This window comes from Hesperophylax consimilis, chromosome 15 (genome assembly GCF_061612785.1).
Source record: "Hesperophylax consimilis isolate HC1 chromosome 15, BYU_Hcon_1.0, whole genome shotgun sequence".
NCBI classification, from domain to species: Eukaryota; Metazoa; Arthropoda; class Insecta; order Trichoptera; family Limnephilidae; genus Hesperophylax; species Hesperophylax consimilis.
Window position 1 is genome coordinate 17,351,842 of NC_142850.1, and position 20,951 is coordinate 17,372,792.

At 35.4% G+C, this 20,951-nt stretch overlaps 1 protein-coding gene across 1 annotated transcript; it reads left to right on the forward strand.

Annotated features, from left to right (window-relative positions):
* The first annotated feature begins 2,430 nt into the window (after positions 1-2,430).
* LOC149417396 (pancreatic lipase-related protein 2-like) lies at positions 2,431-12,706 on the forward strand. The gene is made up of 5 exons (XM_089640005.1): positions 2,431-2,549; positions 6,521-6,590; positions 7,481-7,623; positions 11,046-11,288; positions 11,988-12,706. The coding sequence occupies exons 1-5, from the start codon at positions 2,501-2,503 to the stop codon at positions 12,368-12,370; spliced, it is 888 nt and encodes a 295-aa protein (XP_089496131.1). The 5' UTR covers positions 2,431-2,500; the 3' UTR covers positions 12,371-12,706.
* The last annotated feature ends 8,245 nt before the right edge of the window (positions 12,707-20,951 follow it).

A 20,951-nucleotide genomic window follows, 5' to 3' on the forward strand; every position in this document is an offset into this window, starting at 1 on the left:
TGTCATTTTTTGACATTTGCCACTACGCCATTAATAAAAATGGAACGATACACGCTTCAACAACGCATTGAAATTATTAAAATTCACTTGAGTGAATCAAATGCAAATCATCTTGAGTGATGAGGCCCATTTCCACCTCGGTGGCTTCGTCGACAAGCATAATTGTCGCATCTGGGGCTCGGAAAACCCAAGAGTTATTGTTGAAAAGCCTCTCTATTCTCAACGTATGACTTTTTGGTGCGGTTTATGGTTCGGCGGAGTCATTGGACCTTAGTTTTTCGAAAATGAGGCTGGAGCAACAGTTACGGTGAATGGATTGCGGTATCGAGAGATGATTAATGATTTTTTATGGCCGGAATTGGATGGTATTGATCTGGACAACGTTTATTTTCAACAAGACGGCGCTACGTGCTACACAAGCAACGAAACCATGGATCTTTTACGATTGAATATCAAAATAACACCTCTTATTGGAAAACCCTGTAGACGTGGCAAAAGTCCCCCGCGCTTCGATTCGAGAAGCGTAGTTAGCGCAGTTTAATTGCGGCCGCGGGGTAAAAACAACTAACTGTGTGTGAAGTTTCAGCAGGCCAAGAAACATTATTATAGTATCGACAAACGCACACAATTTAAATAGGTTGGTACCTTCTGATGGCACTGATATTTTAAAGAAAAATTTTATTTTTTTATTATTTGCTTCGCCAAAGATTAAAATATCTCTCCCTGTCTCTCCCAGCGATCAGCCCCTAGTAATATATCAAATGTACGTAATTAAATTGACGAAGTTAGTAAAGTTACAAGGTATATGCAAGAAACTGTGTGTGTAGCTCGTTACACACGGCGAATATAATATAATATATATTAATATACATATTTATATCTCTCCGTGTAAAATATACTATAAATATATTCTAGCCACAAACGGAAGCTATAATATATTATTCGAGGGTTCGCAACCTTTCTGAGCTCTGTTTATTCTAGTTTTCATGGTGATCGACACCAAAGGAGATTTTTTTAGTTCTTCGAAGCTTTGACCGCTAAACCCGCTTTACTAGCAGATAAGCACGAATCTAGCGTAACCAATTAGTCCTATATACATTATTATGTGTGTGCCAGGACTGCAGTGTATATAGTTCAAGATAATTGTGGAAGAACCACACTGGCCAAGTTTATATATTATTTTACTGTACTTTTATATTGCTGCGTGTCACTTTTTAAGCAAAGTGTTGAGGTACGCTAATATGTTTATATAAAATTATATATTGAAGTTAAACTTCTTTACGCGCGTCATGCAATTTCGAGGACCGGAGTAAAACTGGCTCATGACCGTCACGAAAAACCGTGATCATTTCGCTATAGGAGCCTAGCTAATATTATATACCTAGTTTAGGTCACTCTCCAAACTCAGCTTCGCGGTCTAGAGGCAGAGCGCCCGACTGTCGTTGTGAAGAACCGAGGTTCGATCCCCGCTTTAACTATTTTTTTTTCTTTTTGTGATTTTTTTAATACGAGGAAAAGTGATAAAATGCTCTCGTTCTGCGACTTTTAGATATTTTGACTATATGATATTTTGGTCGAAATATAGCTTACAAATCGAGCCGGTAGAGTCGCTTGGTATTTTGATTAATTTTTTTTTTTTAATCATTAAAATTACTAATCAAGGCCGATGACGCGACTAATTACCCTCGCAGACGTGCGTGACAAGTTTTTTTAGTAAAAAACACAGCCGTAAGTGAGTTTTTCAAAATTTAGAAATGTTTTTCAAATTCAGACTCCATACGGATATGAGACTGTTAAAACACGATAGATCTTTTCCAAAACGGACAAATATACGGAAATATTTTGAAAAACGACAGATATTTTTTTTTTTTTATGGACTTCACACTGCCGATATATCTTCGATTCGACCCTATATAAAGCGTTAACGAGACGTTATGTGATATTATTCATTTGCCGTGTTTGAAAACGAAAAATTTGCGCGGGACAAGTCAATTGAGGAGTACACGTTGTATACGCGGTTCTCGTCGCGCGAGATACCTCTCCTCGCGGTCTAGAGGCAGAGCATTCGACACTCGTTATGCAGGACCCGGGTTCGAATCCCATATTTTTATAACTTTTAATTTTTTTTATCACATGCTACTTATAAATATGTCAATAGACAGAAAAAAAGAGAGAATGAAATTAAAAGAGAGAGAGAAGAATACTAAAAGTTTCACTTCCGTCGTGCGTAGGCTTGCCACACACTGTATTTTTTCATAAGTTTTGCACAGCGAGCAACAAAGTGCAATATTTCAGTGAAGAAAATTCAGTGTAAAATTGTACAATTTTCAAATGATTACCAATATTCAAAACAATAAACTTCCACCTGACCTATTGACATATAAAGACAGTTTTGTAAATGTCTTATCTTTATTCAACAACGATAATATTGACTCTCAAGATAAACATTTTTGTAACAAACAAAAACATTTCTTCATTCAGTGTATCAAATCGATTCAACATGGAGGTGTTTCAATTTTACGTGTTTAGTTGCCTTTTCGTAGCTTTCGGTGAGTAAATATTAAAAGTAATTTATGTTATATTAAACATAATAATATGTAATTTGAAAGTTCCTGTAATAAATGTTTTCACGAGCAAACAAAGAAGTATTTTGGAGGTTAAGTGAGCAAAGTTTTGTCATGTATGCTGTCGTGATGGAAGTTGGGAAATAAACAAAATAGGTACATAAGTTCCAAAAGTGTACATTTTCTATTGACGTTTTTAAAAGATATTTTCTAAATTACCATCACATATTAAAATAACATAAATTTAAAGTGATTCAGATACTGTTGGGGTCAACTATAAAAAAAATAGTTTTTTTTAATCAATACACCTACGCTCAATTAAAAATCAACGTATGCAAAATAATTATGTAATTTACCTGTGTGAACTTACTTCTAAAAGTTACATAAAGCCTTGGTAGAGGCATAATGGGTATTGCATTCATTTGTGGTTAGCCAAATTACATTAAAAAAAGTTATTTTATAAATGTTTTAGGGAAATTTTTATTTTTTTATTATTAGGTTTTAGTATATTTATATACCAAATAACCAAATAACAACGTTTCTCGGTAGTTTCTATCTTGGCACATACAATTTGCTTCATTCACATTCATACTCGTACATCGTCTCATACAATATCTTCTGTTATCTCGACTCTTAACATGGCCCAACGCAAGAATTTCTGTTGACTTTATATCACTTTTTAAAGGTGTGTTGAATTGTCACTGTGTTGAGTTATCATGGAACCGTTTCCTCAGTTTTGTCGTTCATTCCATTTAAGAAGATCGTCTATTTGAATACCAAGATATTTAACAGTATCAACTCTACTTATAGAAGGACAAGTACATGGGGTTATTACGGGGTTGCATGCTGTGCAGTTTGTTGAGACGGTAAGAGTTTATTTGATATTCGAAATGTTAAAATTTTTGTTTTGTCTGTATTCAGGGTTAATATGTGAGCGTCAAGCCAATTTTTAACAGTACTAAGGCCATTTTCTGCCGTTTTACAGATTCCATCCCAAGATTTAGCGTAAAATAGCAAAACAGTATCATCGGCAAAAGTTGTGGTTTATCCACAAATTTGTAGGTTTGCATAAATCATTAATATATATTAAGAATAATAAGGGTCCTAAGATGCTACCTTGTTGGACGCCACAGACCGTTTTTTGAGGACGACTATAGGTACTGTTTATTTTAACGCATTGCGTTCGATCTGTTAGATAACTACATAATAATTGCATGACTGAGTCTGATAATCCTATCCTCTTAAGTTTATCTAAAAGTATTTTATGAGTCACAGTGTCAAACGCCTTTGCAAGATCTAGGAAAATTGCTAAACATTTATTTCCTCTGTCTATATTACTTATTATGAAGTCTGTAACATTGGCGATGGCACCTGAGGTTGATAATTTTTTGCGAAAACCAAACTGGTTTGCTGATAATATTTTACAAGAGTCAAGGTAAGTAGTCAGTTGATCTCTTAGTAGTCCTTCAACAATTTTTGAGAGTGCACTTAGAACACAAATTAGTAATTTCACTTTTTTTCCGCCTTTAAAAATTGGAGTGATAATACCTTGCTTTAAGCTACGTTTACACCAAAGTCTTCCACTAAGTTTTCCACAAGTTGCGGCAATTTGTTGCTTTTTCTACAAAATACAGTATCTTTTTCTGTCTTCTACTAATTGGTTTCCCGCGGAGTGTCGGTAAAGATCAAAGAAAGTTGACAACTAAAAGTGAAAGATTTGTTGCTGCGCGCTTTGCGCTAGCAACTTGTAGGAAACTAGTGGAGAACTGTTCCCCCTCCACTCAAACTTCAATAACAAATAGTGAAATGGTTGATTTTGAGATTTTAAACAAATAACCGAGACTTGTGTACGAATCACCAGTAGCCAAAAAACGTAATGTAACTGCTAGCTTTTCTTGGACAGGTACCTACTGCTTTCCTGTAGTTTGTGTCACGTTTCTTGATTTTATATCCGATCATTGAAATCAAATACTCAAAGTCACTACTGGTCATTCTCAGAAAGTTTTTGACACTCCCGTCGCACAGTGGGCTGAAAATCGGCTTTCATAGACATAGAGACTTGAATTTTCAAGGGTATTTTTTTTTGCTAGAAATGGATTCTGCTGATCATTACTATGCTATAAAATGTCGTACGAAGAAATTGCGTGTACAAATGAAGGAGTTATAATTTTTTTAAGAAAAATTTGTATGGCGCTGACATTAAAAATGAGGCTTTCTCTGGAATCATAAGGTTGGCCGTTCTATCTTTACACACAGATAATACTACTATTTATTTGTATTTTTTTGACATACTTCATATTGTGGCGCAAGGTGCGATTATTTTTTTAAAAATCCTCAAAGTTGAAAAAACCCTTTTTATTGTTGATGATTCATTTTAATGCTTAAATGCTTTTAGGCTTGCAGTGTAAATAAAATATTGTAAACTAGACAAAGCATACTCATATGTAAAGCATTTAAGCATTAAAATGAATCTTCAACATAAAAAAGTTTTTTTTTCAACTTTGAGGGTTTTTAAAAAAAAAATCACAAGTTTCGCCACAATACAAAGTATGTCAAAAAAATACAAATAAATAGTAGTATATTTGTGTGTAAGGATATAATGGTCAACCTTATGATTCCAGAGATAGTCTCATTTTTAATGTCAGCTCCATACAAATTTTTCTTAAAAAAATGATGACTCCTTCATTTGTACACGCAATTCCTTCATACAAAATTTTATAGCATATTAATGATCAGCAGAATCCATTTCTAGCCAAAAAAAATACACTTGAAAATACAAGTCTCTATGTCTATGAAAGGCGATTTTCAGCCCACTGTGCACAGTGTTTTGGCTTGCAGTGTAAATAAAATATTGTAAACTAGACAAAGCATACTCATATGTAAAGCATTTAAGCATTAAAATGATTCATTAACAAAATAAAAGATTTTTTTTCAACTTTAGGATTTTTAAAAAATAAATCGCACCTTGCGCCACAATATGAAGTATGTCAAAAAAATACAAATAAATAGTAGTATTATCTGTGTGTAAAGATAGAACGGCCAACCTTATGATTCCAGAGATAGCCTCATTTTTAATGTCAGCGCCATACAAATTTTTCTTAAAAAATTATAACTCCTTCATTTGTACACGCAATTGCTTCGTACGACATTTTGTAGCATAGTAATGATCAGCAAAATCCATTTCTAGCCAAAAAAAATACCCTTGAAAATTCAAGTTTCTATGTCTATGAAAGCCGATTTTCAGCCCACTGTGCGCCGTCGCACCTCAGCTCACCACTCAACGGATCGACGTCATCTTCTCGGAGATAATGCCATTTTTGACACTACTGCCTTTCGCGCCAATTCTTCGGCAACAAGTTTTCCATTTGTTGTTCTAAATCTGAGAAGAGCAACTTTTAGTTTTCAAAAACTAAAAGTTGAAAACAATGTTTTGTCAACTTTTAGTTGTCAACTTCGGTGTAAACGTGGCTTAAGGGTGTGACGCAACTAGCTCGCCGGAGAGTTACACACAACTGCATAACTCATTTTACTAGTGTAATTCGTATACTTTAAGTGTTGACTGTTTTTTTTTTGTAAATGAGAAGAGGTCATAAATAATTATAATGATACATCCTGTATTAGGTACTCTAGCTGCTGATTGTTTCCTTTTAATAGATACTATTTACTTATTTAAACTATCATTATGACCCATTTACGGTACTGGATTCTTTCAGGGCACTTGAGCCAGTGAAGGTTACGAAGGTGTTCTGAAACCCCGGTTATGAGCCGTGCTGCTGCATTAAACACTGATTGAAGTTTGTCAATTTGATATTTTGGAAGGCTGGCATAAATGCCGTTGCAATAATCGATACGTGAGACTACGTAAGAATTGATAAGTAGTTTCGTTGCCTGTAGGAAGGTTTCTTCGGACAGACTTGAGTTGTCTTAATTAATTAATAATATCATTGAAATTTCAGCTACGGAAGTCGTCGGGGAATTCTACACATACAACGCATCTCTTGATGTCGTATTTGATTTTTATTCACGGTAGGTACCTATGACTTATCACTATTTGAAGTAGGTGTAGCCCACTTTTGTGTAATGCAATATTTTGTGAATCTCCCAATTATGAACATTAGAAACAAGTGAAATGGGCCATGAACCATTCTTATCTGAGGAAAATAATTTTCCTCAGGACCTATGTCATCTTTGGGGATGCTGTGTGATAGTTTTTTTTAAGGAAAGGAGGGAGAGGAAGTTCGGGTAATGAAAAAGGTATGAGGGGTGGGTATGAATCTTAAGATCAATGTGTTTAGGAGTAATGGACATATGAATCTATCCCTCCCGCTGCGGCGAAAGGCGATGGGTCAAAAGAGAGCAGTTGGAGAAGTCAAATGGTCTCCTAAGCCGGCCTCTCCCGATCTGGCACGCTACGCAGCTGTTGGGCAGGCGCATCTTGAACACACCTCACCCGAGGAACAGCGGCACCACTGCTAGGTCACCACTTGGGGTGACTTATGGCAGAGGTGTTGGTTATCCAATCAATGGTTCCCGGGGCGGCAGTACCCAAGCCCGAATCCCGAATTTAAAATTTTGCTTGCCCATCTATCTTTGGGAAAACGTTTTGGTTCGTTGTCTTGTCCTCCAAACTACTGTTCACACAAGGACAATGATCAGGAGCTGGGACACGACAGTATTGTCCTGTCCTCGTGTGAATCCGACATTAGTATAAAACCGCGCACACCAGTGCTACGGTAAATCGCATAGCGGCGCCCGCCTTTGTTTCTACCTAAACACGATACACATAAGATTTATTTGATAGTTTGTAAGGTTCGGTCTATTTCGGAGACAGTCGGTACGCTTCCATGCCATATCTCCATTTGTTTCTGTTATCCAGGGTACTGAACTAATCAATTAAAATTTTTAATGAATTTCAGACGAAATCAGAAATTGCCAGAAGTTTTAACTGTTGGATCGAGTTTAATGCACTCTAATTTTATGATGAACAAACTAGTTGCCATCTTGATTCATGGATTGGATGGTGATGCAGATGACGACTTCAACAAAATCGTAAGAAAGGGTAGGTAACCTAATATTATTGTCACATTTAGGACCTATTCTTTTCAACATATTTATAAATGACGTTACAAATGTATTTAAACGAGTCTTTATTTTGATGTTCGCAGATGATATGAAAATTTACCGAATTATTGACAATATTAATGACTGCTTATTATTACAATCAAATCTCATTAGCTTTTCTGATTGGTGTATCCTAAATAAATTAACCCTTAATGTAAAAAAGTGTCAAGTCATGAAATTTTATAGGAAGAAAAACCCATTGATTTTCACATACTGTATGAATAATGAAGTCTTAGTATCTGTACCCGAAATAAAAGACCTGGGGATAATATTTGATACCAAATTAACATTTATCTCCCACATTAACAACATAACTACTAAAGCGATGCAAATGTTGGGTTTCATATTAAGAACTTCAAAAGATTTCAAAAATTTAAAAACTTTAAAAATATTGTATTCATCCATTGTCAGAAGCCATTTAGAATTCAACTCAACCATTTGGAATCCATTTTACAATATTCATGAAAAATCTATCGAGCGAATCCAACATAAATTTTTACGAAACATAAATTATAGATTAGGTATTCCTATTGAAAACATTAACTACACCTCACTGTTGAAAGTCATGGGTCTTGCCACATTAAAAGAAAGAAGAATATGTTCCGATCTATTTTTTCTTTATAAAATTGTTAATAACATGTTTGACTCCCCTGAACTCCTTAGGTTGATCGACTTTCATGTGCCTAGTAGAACGGTTCGTCAGAAGGTACCTTACCATTGTAACATTGCAGGTACCAAAGCAGAAATAAATTCAGTAATGAACCGACTACACAGTGCAGGGAATAAATATTGCGTGAACACAAACGGTACTGAATGTCTATCAGCCTATAAACACATTATTATTAAATCTGTATGTCAAATATAAACTTGACAAACATTAAACGGGGTATGTGCGAACTATTTCTACTACTCTGCAAACTATTTTTATACTTTCCTATAATCATTACCATTGATTTGGAGGATTTTGGCAGATTCTCTATTTTTAATCTCAATTATTTGTACCTATATTTTGTCAACTCGGATATTTTTTTATATTATTTTGTATAACATATATTTATCATATAAGATATAAGATCTGTATAATTTAAAAAAAATATAAATAAATAAAGATGTACATTATTATCTGTAAAAGCCCTATGGGCGTTTAAATAAATAAATAAATAAATAATTATTATTAACAAACACACTAACTTCAGAGAAATAATAGCGCGTTTTGCTTTTACGACCAACAGATGGCGCTGTTTTTCAAATAAAACATCACAGGTGACATCTTAGGACGGGTTGTTTCGTAGAATTTGAACAATTCTTCAAATTTCAAAGTTAATTTTCAAGTTCTGTGAATGATTTTTTCAAGTTTTGTTTTTATTTCAGTTCTGTCAAGCAACTAGCCTATACTAATATAATAACAGAACTTGTATAGGACATTCACAGAACCAGTCAATGAACGTTGAAATTTGATGAATTGTTCAAATTCTCCGAAACAACCCGTCCTTATAGATGAATAAATATAGGTATATAAAAGCACACGCGTATTCGAATGCAAAGTTGTTTCAAAATTTCAAAGCTATCGAAGAAGAACTTTTGGAAATTTAGGATTTTTAACAAACAAACATTTACGTTTTTATATTTGATTAATTTAAAGTATTTGAAATATGTATTTCTCTTGTTTAAATTTTATGATTTACTGGTGATTTTTAGTATGAAATATATTTTAATATGAATACTTGAGTTGGGCCAAGTCAAGGGCCAGAATAATAGAAGAGTATGTATGAGACGATGTATGAATATGAATGAGGCAAGAAGTGTGTGCCGAAATGTTTGGCGGTCCGCCCTCTCTGCCTACCCCTGCGGTGAAACGGCGTGATGGTTAGTTAGTTAGTTTCTAATGATTTTAAAGTTTACTAACAGTGTTCATTTGTAGGGTAAATTTCAAATACCGAAGAAAATATTTTAAAAATACTTTCAGCTTCACAAATACTTCAATTATAATATCCCATGATTTTTCCCGGGTCTGAACTTGTACTTACGTAATTGTTAATCTCACTAGCGACTCGTATTTTGGCAAATACGAAAAAATGAACTGAAATTTCAGGAAACCATCCAACATTCCAAATGTTACTTACCTATGAACCATGAATGTAGGCATTCTTTTGTGTAAAATCAAATTATGAAACTTACATAAGTTAAAACTGTTAAAATGTGAATATTGAAGACAATATTAGTGATTTCTAAACGAAAATCTGAAACAGAAAAATCAGAAAAGGAAACGGTCACATCTGGGACTCGAACCCAGGACCCTTGTCTTTCCGGGACAGTGCTCTACCGACTGAGCTAATGGGACCCTATTCCCCTCGGTCACTTTTAACTGTATCATACTTCGAATAAGAACCACTAACATTGTCTTCATTTTTTCACCGCACATTTTTATTGGCAACTATCTTTATGTATGATCGCAAGATTCAACCCGAACTAAATGCAATCCAGACAGCGTCTTTTTAGATAAACCTATCTTATTTTTTTATTTTTAATGTGCGACATCTGTTGACTTTTCTGCAAGTCTAGAATAAATATTTATTTTTCGGAATAACTTTATTGAGTAAAACCTCAAATTGTATTCGAAGTATGATATGACCGAGGGGAATAGGGTCCCATTAGCTCAGTCGGTAGAGCACTGTCCCGGAAAGACAAGGGTCCTGGGTTCGAGTCCCAGATGTGACCGTTTCCTTTTCTGATTTTTCTGTTTCAGATTTTCGTTTAGAAATCACTAATATTGTCTTCAATATTTAAATATTACAATTTGAGGTTTAACTCAATAAAGTTATTCCGAAAAATAAATATTTATTCTAGACTTGCAGAAAAGTCAACAGATGTCGCACATTAAAAATAAAAAAAATAAGATAGGTTTATCTAAAAAGACGCTGTCTGGATTGCATTTAGTTCGGGTTGAATCTTGCGATCATACATAAAGATAGTTGCCAGTAAAAATGTGCGGTGAAAAAATGAAGACAATGTTAGTGGTTCTTATTCGAAGTATGATACAGTTAAAAGTGACCGAGGGGAATAGGGTCCCATTAGCTCAGTCGGTAGAGCACTGTCCCGGAAAGACAAGGGTCCTGGGTTCGAGTCCCAGATGTGACCGTTTCCTTTTCTGATTTTTCTGTTTCAGATTTTCGTTTAGAAATCACTAATATTGTCTTCAATATTTAAATATTACAATTTGAGGTTTTACTCAATAAAGTTATTCCGAAAAAAAAAAAAAAAAAAAATTAAAAAAAAAAAAAAAAAAAAAAATGTTAAAATGTGGTTTTATAAATTGTTCTTATGGTTCCTACATGTTTTTAATATTTTTCTTCGGTCCAGCAATCTTCGATACAATGGATGTAAATGTTATAAGTGTCGATTGGGGCATCGGGGCGAAGGAGACTTACAAGGATGCTTTCGAAAACATCCCCTCAACCGCCACGGAGGTTGTCAAATTCATAAATTGGCTCGAGGACCAGGGGGTCAAGCACAGTGATCTGCGCCTCGTGGGATTTAGTATGGGAGGGCAGTTGGCGGGCTTTGTCGCAAGGGGGATGGACCAAAAGCTTCCCTTCGTCATGGGTATGTTCATATTCATATTCAAAAATTTCTCACCACCGGTATAATCATTTTAAAAATTTCCTTATCATGGGTATATTCATATTCAAAACTTTCTCACCACTGGTATAATCATTTTAAAAATTTCCTTATCATGGGTAAATTCATATTCAAAACTTTCTCACCAAGGAATAATCATATTCAAAATTTCCTTATCATGGGTATATTCTATGGGTATCCTGGGTATAATGTCATGGGTACATTCAAAGCATAGACAATTGGGATATCTATGGTAGGTAGGTACATAACTTCCATAAGTCCTATTGTTCATATTTTAAAATTCCTTATGCCAAGGATTTTTTCATGTTTAAAACTTCCTTATTATCTGGGTAACTACCCATATTCATGTAACAAACAAACAATATATTATGTCATATACAAATGCTAATTCTAAATATATAAATTTTACTCTATATAATTACACTTAAATCGTTAAATAAAACTGAAAAGATTTCGGCGAGTTCTTCCAGAACTTTGGCCGTTAAAATTTAAATTAACTATGAAAACAGTAAAAAAAATCTGGTACTTATTAAGTTAGAATGTGAATTAAAAAAAAAAAAAAAAATTGACTGGACTTCCTTATTGACCTGTTAAAGCAGCTTACTCTTTTACAAAACAATATTTTAAAAGTATATAAAAAACGTAAATATTAAATAATTTCAGCATTGGACCCTGCAGCCCCGTGGTTCGGCAATAACACAATAAAGGAAGAAGATGCGGATTACGTGGAAGTTATTCACACCTCACCACTTGGAATCTCCCAACGGGGTGGTCACAACGACTTCTATCCGAACAAAGGCACCTCCCAAACCGGCTGTACCGATGATGGGTGCAACCACTTCAGATCATATCTCTACCTGGCCGAGTCTTTAGCTGCGGGAACTAGTAGCAGGCTCATCGGACAGTCCTGCAGAAGTGTTCAAGAAGCGATGGCTGCTGGCTGTACCAGCTCCAGACACTTAGCCATGGGAGGGTTGGAGCCAAAAAGAAAATTAGGGGTGTTATATTTGGAGACTAATCCCAGCCCACCCTTCGCGAAGGGTTAATAAATGTTTTTCATAACACACTCTATCGAACACAGATAAAAGAAATAAACTATGGCATAATCAATAAAAGCAGTGGAGCCGATACGCTATGCATTTGGTGTGTAGGCAGAAGGAAAGACGGGGCTCTGCTGAGCGACTAAAAGTACTATAGGTGAACGATGTTGGCGACACTTTTCTGGGCGCAGTTTATAACTGGCAACGGTTCATGGTCCATCTCCCTTATTTCTTTTATCTATAGTTAGGACAGTCGAAACCTACTTTACCCAAAACACTTCAAAAAAACAATATTAAAAATAAGTGTATATATGTTATATATTTATATGTATCTGTAACAAATATTTAATTATTAAATAATTAATTAGTTTACAGAGAATAATAATTCATGTTAACTAAAATAATTTGTAAAATTAGTTTTCACAGCTTTTGGTTTTTTTAATATTTCTCTTTTCGAAGGTGCTTGTGTTTAATAGAGTGCTGAGCATCAAGATGAAGAATAATTAGTGTTTGTAATTAATTATGATTTAAGGAAATGAGATAATTAAAAAACTTTATGTAAATAAACAAATTAAAAATTATATTAATTTAGATAGTTTCATCATTTTGGTTTTTTTAAATTGAATTTCTCTCTAATTGCTTTTAGTAGGTGTTTATCATTTTTGACTGCTCTGATATTTTCAGGTAGACTGTTGAAGTATTTTTACCTAGATATAGGTAATGATGTTGTGCAAAAGTGGTGTTACATTTTTGTGTTGGAAATGTATATTTTTGACGAGTAGGACTTTCCGTTAAAAAGCTGTGGTTTTGTTTTCTTTTATTATATGAATTATTAGGTTTTCGGACAAGATAATTAAATTATAATACTTTAAAAATTAGGTGTGTTGGATGATCTCTTGGTTGTTCAATATTACTTTTTAACCTTTTGAACGCGTTAATTTGCACCGTTTTATCTATACCCGTACGTGGTACATATTTTCAAATACCTATGCACGCAATTAAATGTCAAATTATAGCATTCTGGCATGATTTATTGGACTATATAGACAGAACAGATTATTCTCCACAATATGAAAACAAATCCTCGTGTGTCAACACTCTTAGATGTCTATAAAAACAAAAACATAAAATTTCATACAAAGACGTACCGTATCTTTTGAATGTGGTCCCGCCATTCACTCGGCGTGTGTGTACTTAGGTGATAGACACAAGTGGGACACCATGATCACTTATCATTTTTAGTTATGAAAAGTTGTGAATGACATACTAGTACTAACGCTATCCGTTGACAAAAATGTAAACTAAAGGACTAAAAGGCGCGAAGAGGCTCACTTGATTATCGATCTTTTTTTATGAAATACAATTTTATTTTTGAGAAATTCTTGTAGATGTCAGCATCGTGATAGTTCTACGAATGTCCAAGTGAGCAAGAAATACATTTATGACAAAAGAGCGCTGGAATATCGGCCGTCAAAGTTTCCGTATCAACTGTTGATACAGCCGCGTGTGAGTATAGACTTTTTGCCGTAACAACAGTTGATACGGCCGCGTGCAAAGAGTTAAATTAGACGTTGTACAATTTCAACAGGGAGTCGATTTGTTTTTTATGTTCAGCTCCTCGCTAGCCAGCTGACTACAGCGTATTTGAGATTTGATTGTACTATAGCGTGGTAGATCGATGTTAGATTTTCCAATGATAGAAAGTTAATAAATTTTCTTACTTTGTTGACGGTAAGGTTGATTTGATCTTTCCAGTTTAGGTTTTTGTCAATTATTATTGCTAAGTATTTAATTTAATTTGAAATTTTCACTGTGGAACAGTTTGACGGCCGGCATAGTCCAGTGGTAACGCATTGGACTGCCATTCCGAAGGTCGCGGGTTCGAACCGGGCGTGCGCAAATAAATTTTATTTGATTGATTTGTGTTATTTCACAATTAATTAATTAAAATAATATATAGTATATTTGCGGCACGTTCCAGAGTGGAAGATACTACCATTATCGCCCTGGTGTAAGACCACCATTCAGAATTGAAACGTTGCTCCAAATGGCTTTAGCCGTGTTTAGTGACTAGATCTGAATAGCCAGGTACTTCCCCACCTTCCTCTTTCCCTTCCCCACTTACCTTCAGCCTCACAACATCCCCCAATTGGGGATGCCATAGTCTCACTGGCTCCAGACGGGAGCAGTTGGGACTCTTGTGAGGTATTCACTATAAAAATAAAAAAAAAGGAAAGTTTATTTATGTACAGTTATTTTTATTATGTTCTTTAAAATTGTCATGTATAATTAATAATAAGCACTTATTGTCTACAAGTTATATTTAAGTTGTGTTACTAAACTTGTTATGGTGATGAAGATGAAGAAGCTGAGGACACCCGAGGAAGACATGGTACGATCAGTGAACCAAACGCTTGAGTTGGGCCATGTCAAGAGTCAGAATAACAGAAGAGTATTTACGAGACGAGGTATTAATGTAAATGCCGTAATCAGCTTCGTAGTTTACAATACAATAATACAATCAAAATTAAAAGACAATCAACGTCATACCGTTGGTAATCAACATTTCCTCTAATTTTGTCATTGTGCATGCGGCCCATCAACTTATATGTGCAAGATAAAGGAAGAAAGAGGCTATTGCTCAAATATGCACATTCATGCATAGATAAAATCAAATAATCAACGATATAATAAATTACATTTTTTAAATATGTACGTCATAAAAAAAATGTATTTTTACCCGTTAATGTTCCTTCATATTGGAGTACAGTGGGTTAATAGTTGATGCATTGGTACTAGTTAACAACGATTATTTGTGTAACCACTGTTACATGTATCGCCTTGGAAGGATGTACATTGTTTCTCAGGTACACAACGATGAAACAGTCACAGTAAAAAGAGATAGTTCTCCAGAAGCAACAAGGTGTGTCGGGAAAACGAATACCTGTGTGCGGACAATTTGTAAAAGATGTGCGGCTGCACACCTTAGAGGGAACATTGTAATGGTAATGTGTGCGGACTATTTGTAACAGATGTGCGGCTGCACACCTTAGAGGGAATATTGCAACATGTTTTTAAACAATGCCGATGTTTGGTCTGCTGGTGATCCAACACTTGATGTCCAATTATTCACGTTTAGCGTAATTTGTGTCCTGTGTGACAGGTCCAGTGGAAGTGCATTGTTTAGCTTTGTTGTAAAGTATGTATCTAAAATTAATTTTGCCAAATGTTGTTTTAGCGAAAGGGATCACGCCCTTTGGATCCATTATCTCGAGCAGTTTGGACATTTTCAAATAAAGTTCTGTGTTAGAAGAGGTACGCTTGACTATTTTTGGCGTAAAGTTGCCTAATATCTAGAACACAGATGCCCTCATATGAAGACGCTTAACATCAGCAATAGTGACAGATTATCGTCCAGGATTCAAACCTGTCACAATTAACTTTTTAAAGAATTTATTAAGTACTTCTGCCTATTGCACTACATTTACAATGTCTGTTTATATCGTGGGTGACAAATATATCAACGCGACAGACCACAAGAATCCGTTAGTACCAAAATTAACATCCCTTTTCGAAGACTACAACTATGTATATCCAATATGTGACAGTCTCCCGCGCATGACATGGTCATGATTTATATTTATGTGGGACTACTGATTGGTTCAGTGGTTGGTCCAACGCTACGGGCTTCCCGATCCTGATGCAAAAAGGTTTCCAAAAGGTCCGGCGACTACTCTTGTCTCAGTGTACCCTAGAACAGATTGTAACAATTCTGTAGAATTTGTAAAATAAAATACAAAATTAAAATTGCTCAAGGAATTAATACATGTACAACTAAATTCAAAGAAACCAACATAAATCAATACCATGATTGCTTGTTGTAATGACTGAGCAAACAACTTAACTTAAAAAAATAATTATATTTTATAAAATACATGAGGAATTTTATTAAATCCACCGGTGATTATGTGAAATTTGAATTTATTTTTTCCAATAATTACAATTCGAAATGACGCTTTAAACTTGACAAAAATATGTCTAAGGTTTTGTAATTTTAACAAGCAAAAAAAAAAAAAAAATTAATTAACTTATACTTAACTTAAAGGTTCACACACAGCAATGGATTGGCTGGTCCAAAGTCTGGTGGAGTAGCAGCTGCCAATCCTGTCCCTTGCTTACCTGTGAACAGAAAATTACAATCATATAGTAATTAATACCAATAACTTAAGAAAGTAGGGTCGAGCGTGCAATTTCAATTGGCTTTTCAACTGGAATGGAGTTAGTGTGTTAATTTCAGATCTAGAAAGAAATCCTAGCTTGGGAGCGTCTCTCGTCTGGCAGCTAGATAGCAGACCAAATCACAAATCAGAGCCAAACACTCAAAGATATCATAGAAGCAAATAGAACCAGATTCTTCTCTTTAATGAGTCTGACATGAACTCTGTCTAAGTCCAAATGCCTAACTTACCATTCTATTTTAATCCCAATTTGCTAGACCTTGGCATTTACGTAATCTTTCAAAATATTTAGGAGAAGAAGAACATTTTAGATTAATAGGTAATAAATGAGAACAAAATACTGTCTTCATCCGAATGATTAGTACAGTAACATGATTTGTCAAGAGTATTATAACTATATATGACATAGTTTAACTTAAACATGAATACCATTGAGATCGGATGAATAGACTCAATATGGTAATTCATATTCAGTTTATTGAATTGGAGTATAGTAATTAAGGTAAATCAGAAGGTTTTATTTTAAAATATTTCATATAATCCTTGTCCAGCGATTCCGAATATTTACCGTTTATTATTACCGTCTTACTAGGAAACTATGAGAGCAAAGAAGAAACAGAGAAATGTTTGATGATGATGTTTAAATAAACCACTCTCGGTGCAACTTTATCGCATGGGTTAAATTCACGACCTTTTAACGCAAGAGAAAGTTGTCCTTTCGACATATTATTAATGCTTTTAATCAACGTTCGAGCCCTAATTAAAACAAGCATCAAACACCGCGAGCAGAAGGTAAATACGAGTGTTAGTTGACACCGTAGACACCATGTTGACACTTTTGACAGTAGTGAGTCCACCAGAGAAGTTTACCGTTTTTGACGCATAGAAAAAAAGCGATCTCAAAATATACTCATCAGCACTCATCAGACAGAGCGATTTTAGTTGAACGGCTGTGTTGAATGACACTTGAAAGCTAATCGACAGATGTGAACACCCTTTCAACAGAGTTGATCAAGTTTTTAGTTGAGCGACGAAAGCTGAAAGCCCGTCTACTTTTGTTGTTCAAGTATGAGCCATCGTTTGATTTTCCTGCCGAATCGAAATGTGTGAACATATGTTTCAAGTAGCTTGTGATATTTAGTTCCCTGCGGTCGAAACTAGGGTTGCCAGATGGTATCCAAAAGGAGGACATGTCCTCCTTTTACATGTTTTGTCCTCCCTTACCTACTGTAAGTCCTCCTTTTTGCTAAACATCGGGCGGGACTGGCGGGAGATTTAAGTGTTTACAAGGCTTGTGAAGATTACTTGATGGAATGGGTAAAACCCTTGGAAGATTTCAAATGTTTTGAGTGAATGACATTGCTGAAAGAGAACGAAAACCTAGAATATGATGATTTAGTTTCATGCATTGAGTTCTTGAACATCAGAGGTGTAGAGATTGACGATGTTAAGCTACACGATCAATTTTGTAACTTAATTTCATTTCTTAAATCAAAATCAGATGAAGATGAAGCATATTATGATTTGAAGTTGCACGAGCAGTGGACAGTCTAATTCAAAAGTGTTGAAAACATTGAATGTTTCTCATAACTCCTCAAGATCTGCGAGTTTTATTTTTGCATAAGCGCACATAACGCATAACTCAGTAGAGCAAAGAGAGGAATAGACTAAGTGTGCAGTCCGTTAAATCTTTAATTCTTACTCAATACAACTTCAAAAACATGACATGTGAAGATTTTTATAATTATTTGTTAAAAAACCAAGAACTTCATTCCAAAATTGGCAGCCCTATTTTTGAATGTCCTCCTTTTTTACAGCAAATCCTCCTTTTTAGATCCATCTGCCCTCCTTTATAAAATTATCATCGGGCAACCCTAGTCGAAACAGGTCGAAAGTAGACGTAATACGTTCCTAGTGAGTGCTTTATTTATGCGTACCTAGTAGCCCACCCAGTCAATGAAGGGAAAAAAAGACCCAATGTCGGAACTAATTCCCCGGAAGCTGAATTTTTCACAGATGTTAGAAGACCTTTAGAAATGTATTTTTACAAAAGTCCCCGACTTTCCCCCTTGTGCTTCCTTCCCCACCCCCTCTTGAATATATTTTCCAAAGCCTTTTGGAAACGCTAATATCTCCTTAATGGTTTGATTAAATCAAATTATTTATTTTTTGTTTATTTTCTTATTAGTTACTCTAAAAAATTGTATTGTTTCATTTTTGCGAGAAAAGCTGTATAATCTCTACAATTTCTTAGTAAAGGAAAAATGTCAGTTTTTAAAATAGTATTTCAGAATATATTTGCACATAACTTTTTTCTAAAATAAATCAACACAACTTGTAGACAATATTTTTAACTATAAAATAATGTATATAATGATGGGGTTTAATTTATAATAAGGCACGTAGGCTGTTAATAAGGAGCACGGCGCGCGGCGGCTCGAACGCGCAGCGGTTCGCGGCGCAGCGAGAAATTACAAAAACCTAAGGAAAATAATGATTAATTCATGTATTTGCTTTATTTTTATAACAAATTCATCTAACGTTGAAGAGTTTTATTGTTATTTACCAGTTTTAGTTCGGAGGAGATGGATCAATATAAATATTTTCCCCTGCCCAATGAAGCGCTTTCATTATCCACCAACCGCCGTGCCCCGGTCTGGCTAAACAGTCATATTATGTTGTATGATTGTTTGTAACTTGTTATTTAAATAAAGGTATGTGGTAAATTAATGGGAATCAGTTTACGCGTCCTCAACAGTAACCTACATGCTCCAGGGACATGAATATTCTCGGGCAAACAGAGCCTACACTTTAACAGCAGCGTCTCTTATCCACGTAATGAGAGAAGAATACCAAGATATTGATGTGAAATTAAGACAAATAGAAAATATGTATCAAGATTTAGTTACGTGGAAAAAGATATGGAAGAGGTTAATAATGATGACAATCTAAAAGAGACGATTCCATTTACTGAAGCAAGTGAAGACAGGATTAAGGATTTCAGATGACATAGGCCCTGAGGGAAATTATTTTCTTCAGGGCCTCCTGTGTGGAGTAAATATAAAAAAAAAAAAAAAAAAAAAAAAAAGGAATCATCTAGTAGGACTGCCAAGTTGTGGCTTTACCTTCTACGTTGCATCGACCTTATGCTTAGATTTATATTTGCAGAGAAGTCCGGGAATCGGAAAATGCACCTAAATACTATTGTTGATATGCTTCCATGTTGAGCTGCGCGAATCAATGAAGAAAAGGGATGAGCTAGATATAGGAAAATATACATCATGGCTAATACAGCCCGTTCACCAAGCTCTCAGGGGAGCTGATGTCTCTTCAGGGTTTGTTACAAATAATAGTCTCAATTGTGATAACGCTTAGGTGGGGTAACTATGAAGTAGTAACTATGAGGTGGGCCTGGCAGCTATGCAAAAAATGAAAGGATGTAATTTTGGAGATATTGTTACGTAATACAGTCTCCCTATGAAGTTGAATAGGACATAGTTGCCCCAACTTCCCCTCACTAGTTGCGACACACGCGGCCAGATGGTCGAAATACGTGATCGACTTGGACCACCCAGGCTGCTCGCGGTCAACACGGGCGGCCCTAAGCGCGCTTCGTCAGTGCAGAACCGACCTTGGTTAAAGCAACACGGTCACTCGCGATGGCAAATCTACTCGCGGACATGACTGGCATAATTACGCAATAACGAACGCGATCTCGTTCCAGTTTTCTAACTAAATGTATCGCCATCAAACTTCCAATCATGTTTATTATCTCGGTTCGAACTAAACTCAATGGAGTCCCGTTCTCGTGTAAAATCCCGAGTGCATATTACCACACCAACAGTACCGCTGCTTTTAAGCGCGGGAAACCTGGGTCAACATGATGTACCACATCTCAAGGCGAATCGTAAGCTTTCAACCTATCCCCTTTCTTGTGTTCAATTCTGGTAACTTCATGTAGAATCTGCGCTTCATCCGGTCGTCGTCAATTTAGAGGAGAGAGTAGGAAGATCTATGTCACCCCTGTATTTCTCGAGATGATTAATATACCTTGTGCCTTTCTACCCATGTGTTATTATTGTGTGTAAACCTGTCCGACCTCCTAACCGATGGACGAGCTGATGACCAAAGGAACTGCCTACCCCTGATAGTACACGAGTTTCATCTGCCTACCCTTTATCTGAGCTTAGCCAACTAATTACCTGGTTCGATTCCGGTTTTATCCATGACTTAGCACTGACGCAAAACGTGGGTTTTCTTTGGTTAATTAATCGTCCATCGGGAGGTCAAATTGGAAATAATCTTGTACTCCTTCACTCTGTTTTCATGCCTTGTTTTGTATCAACCTT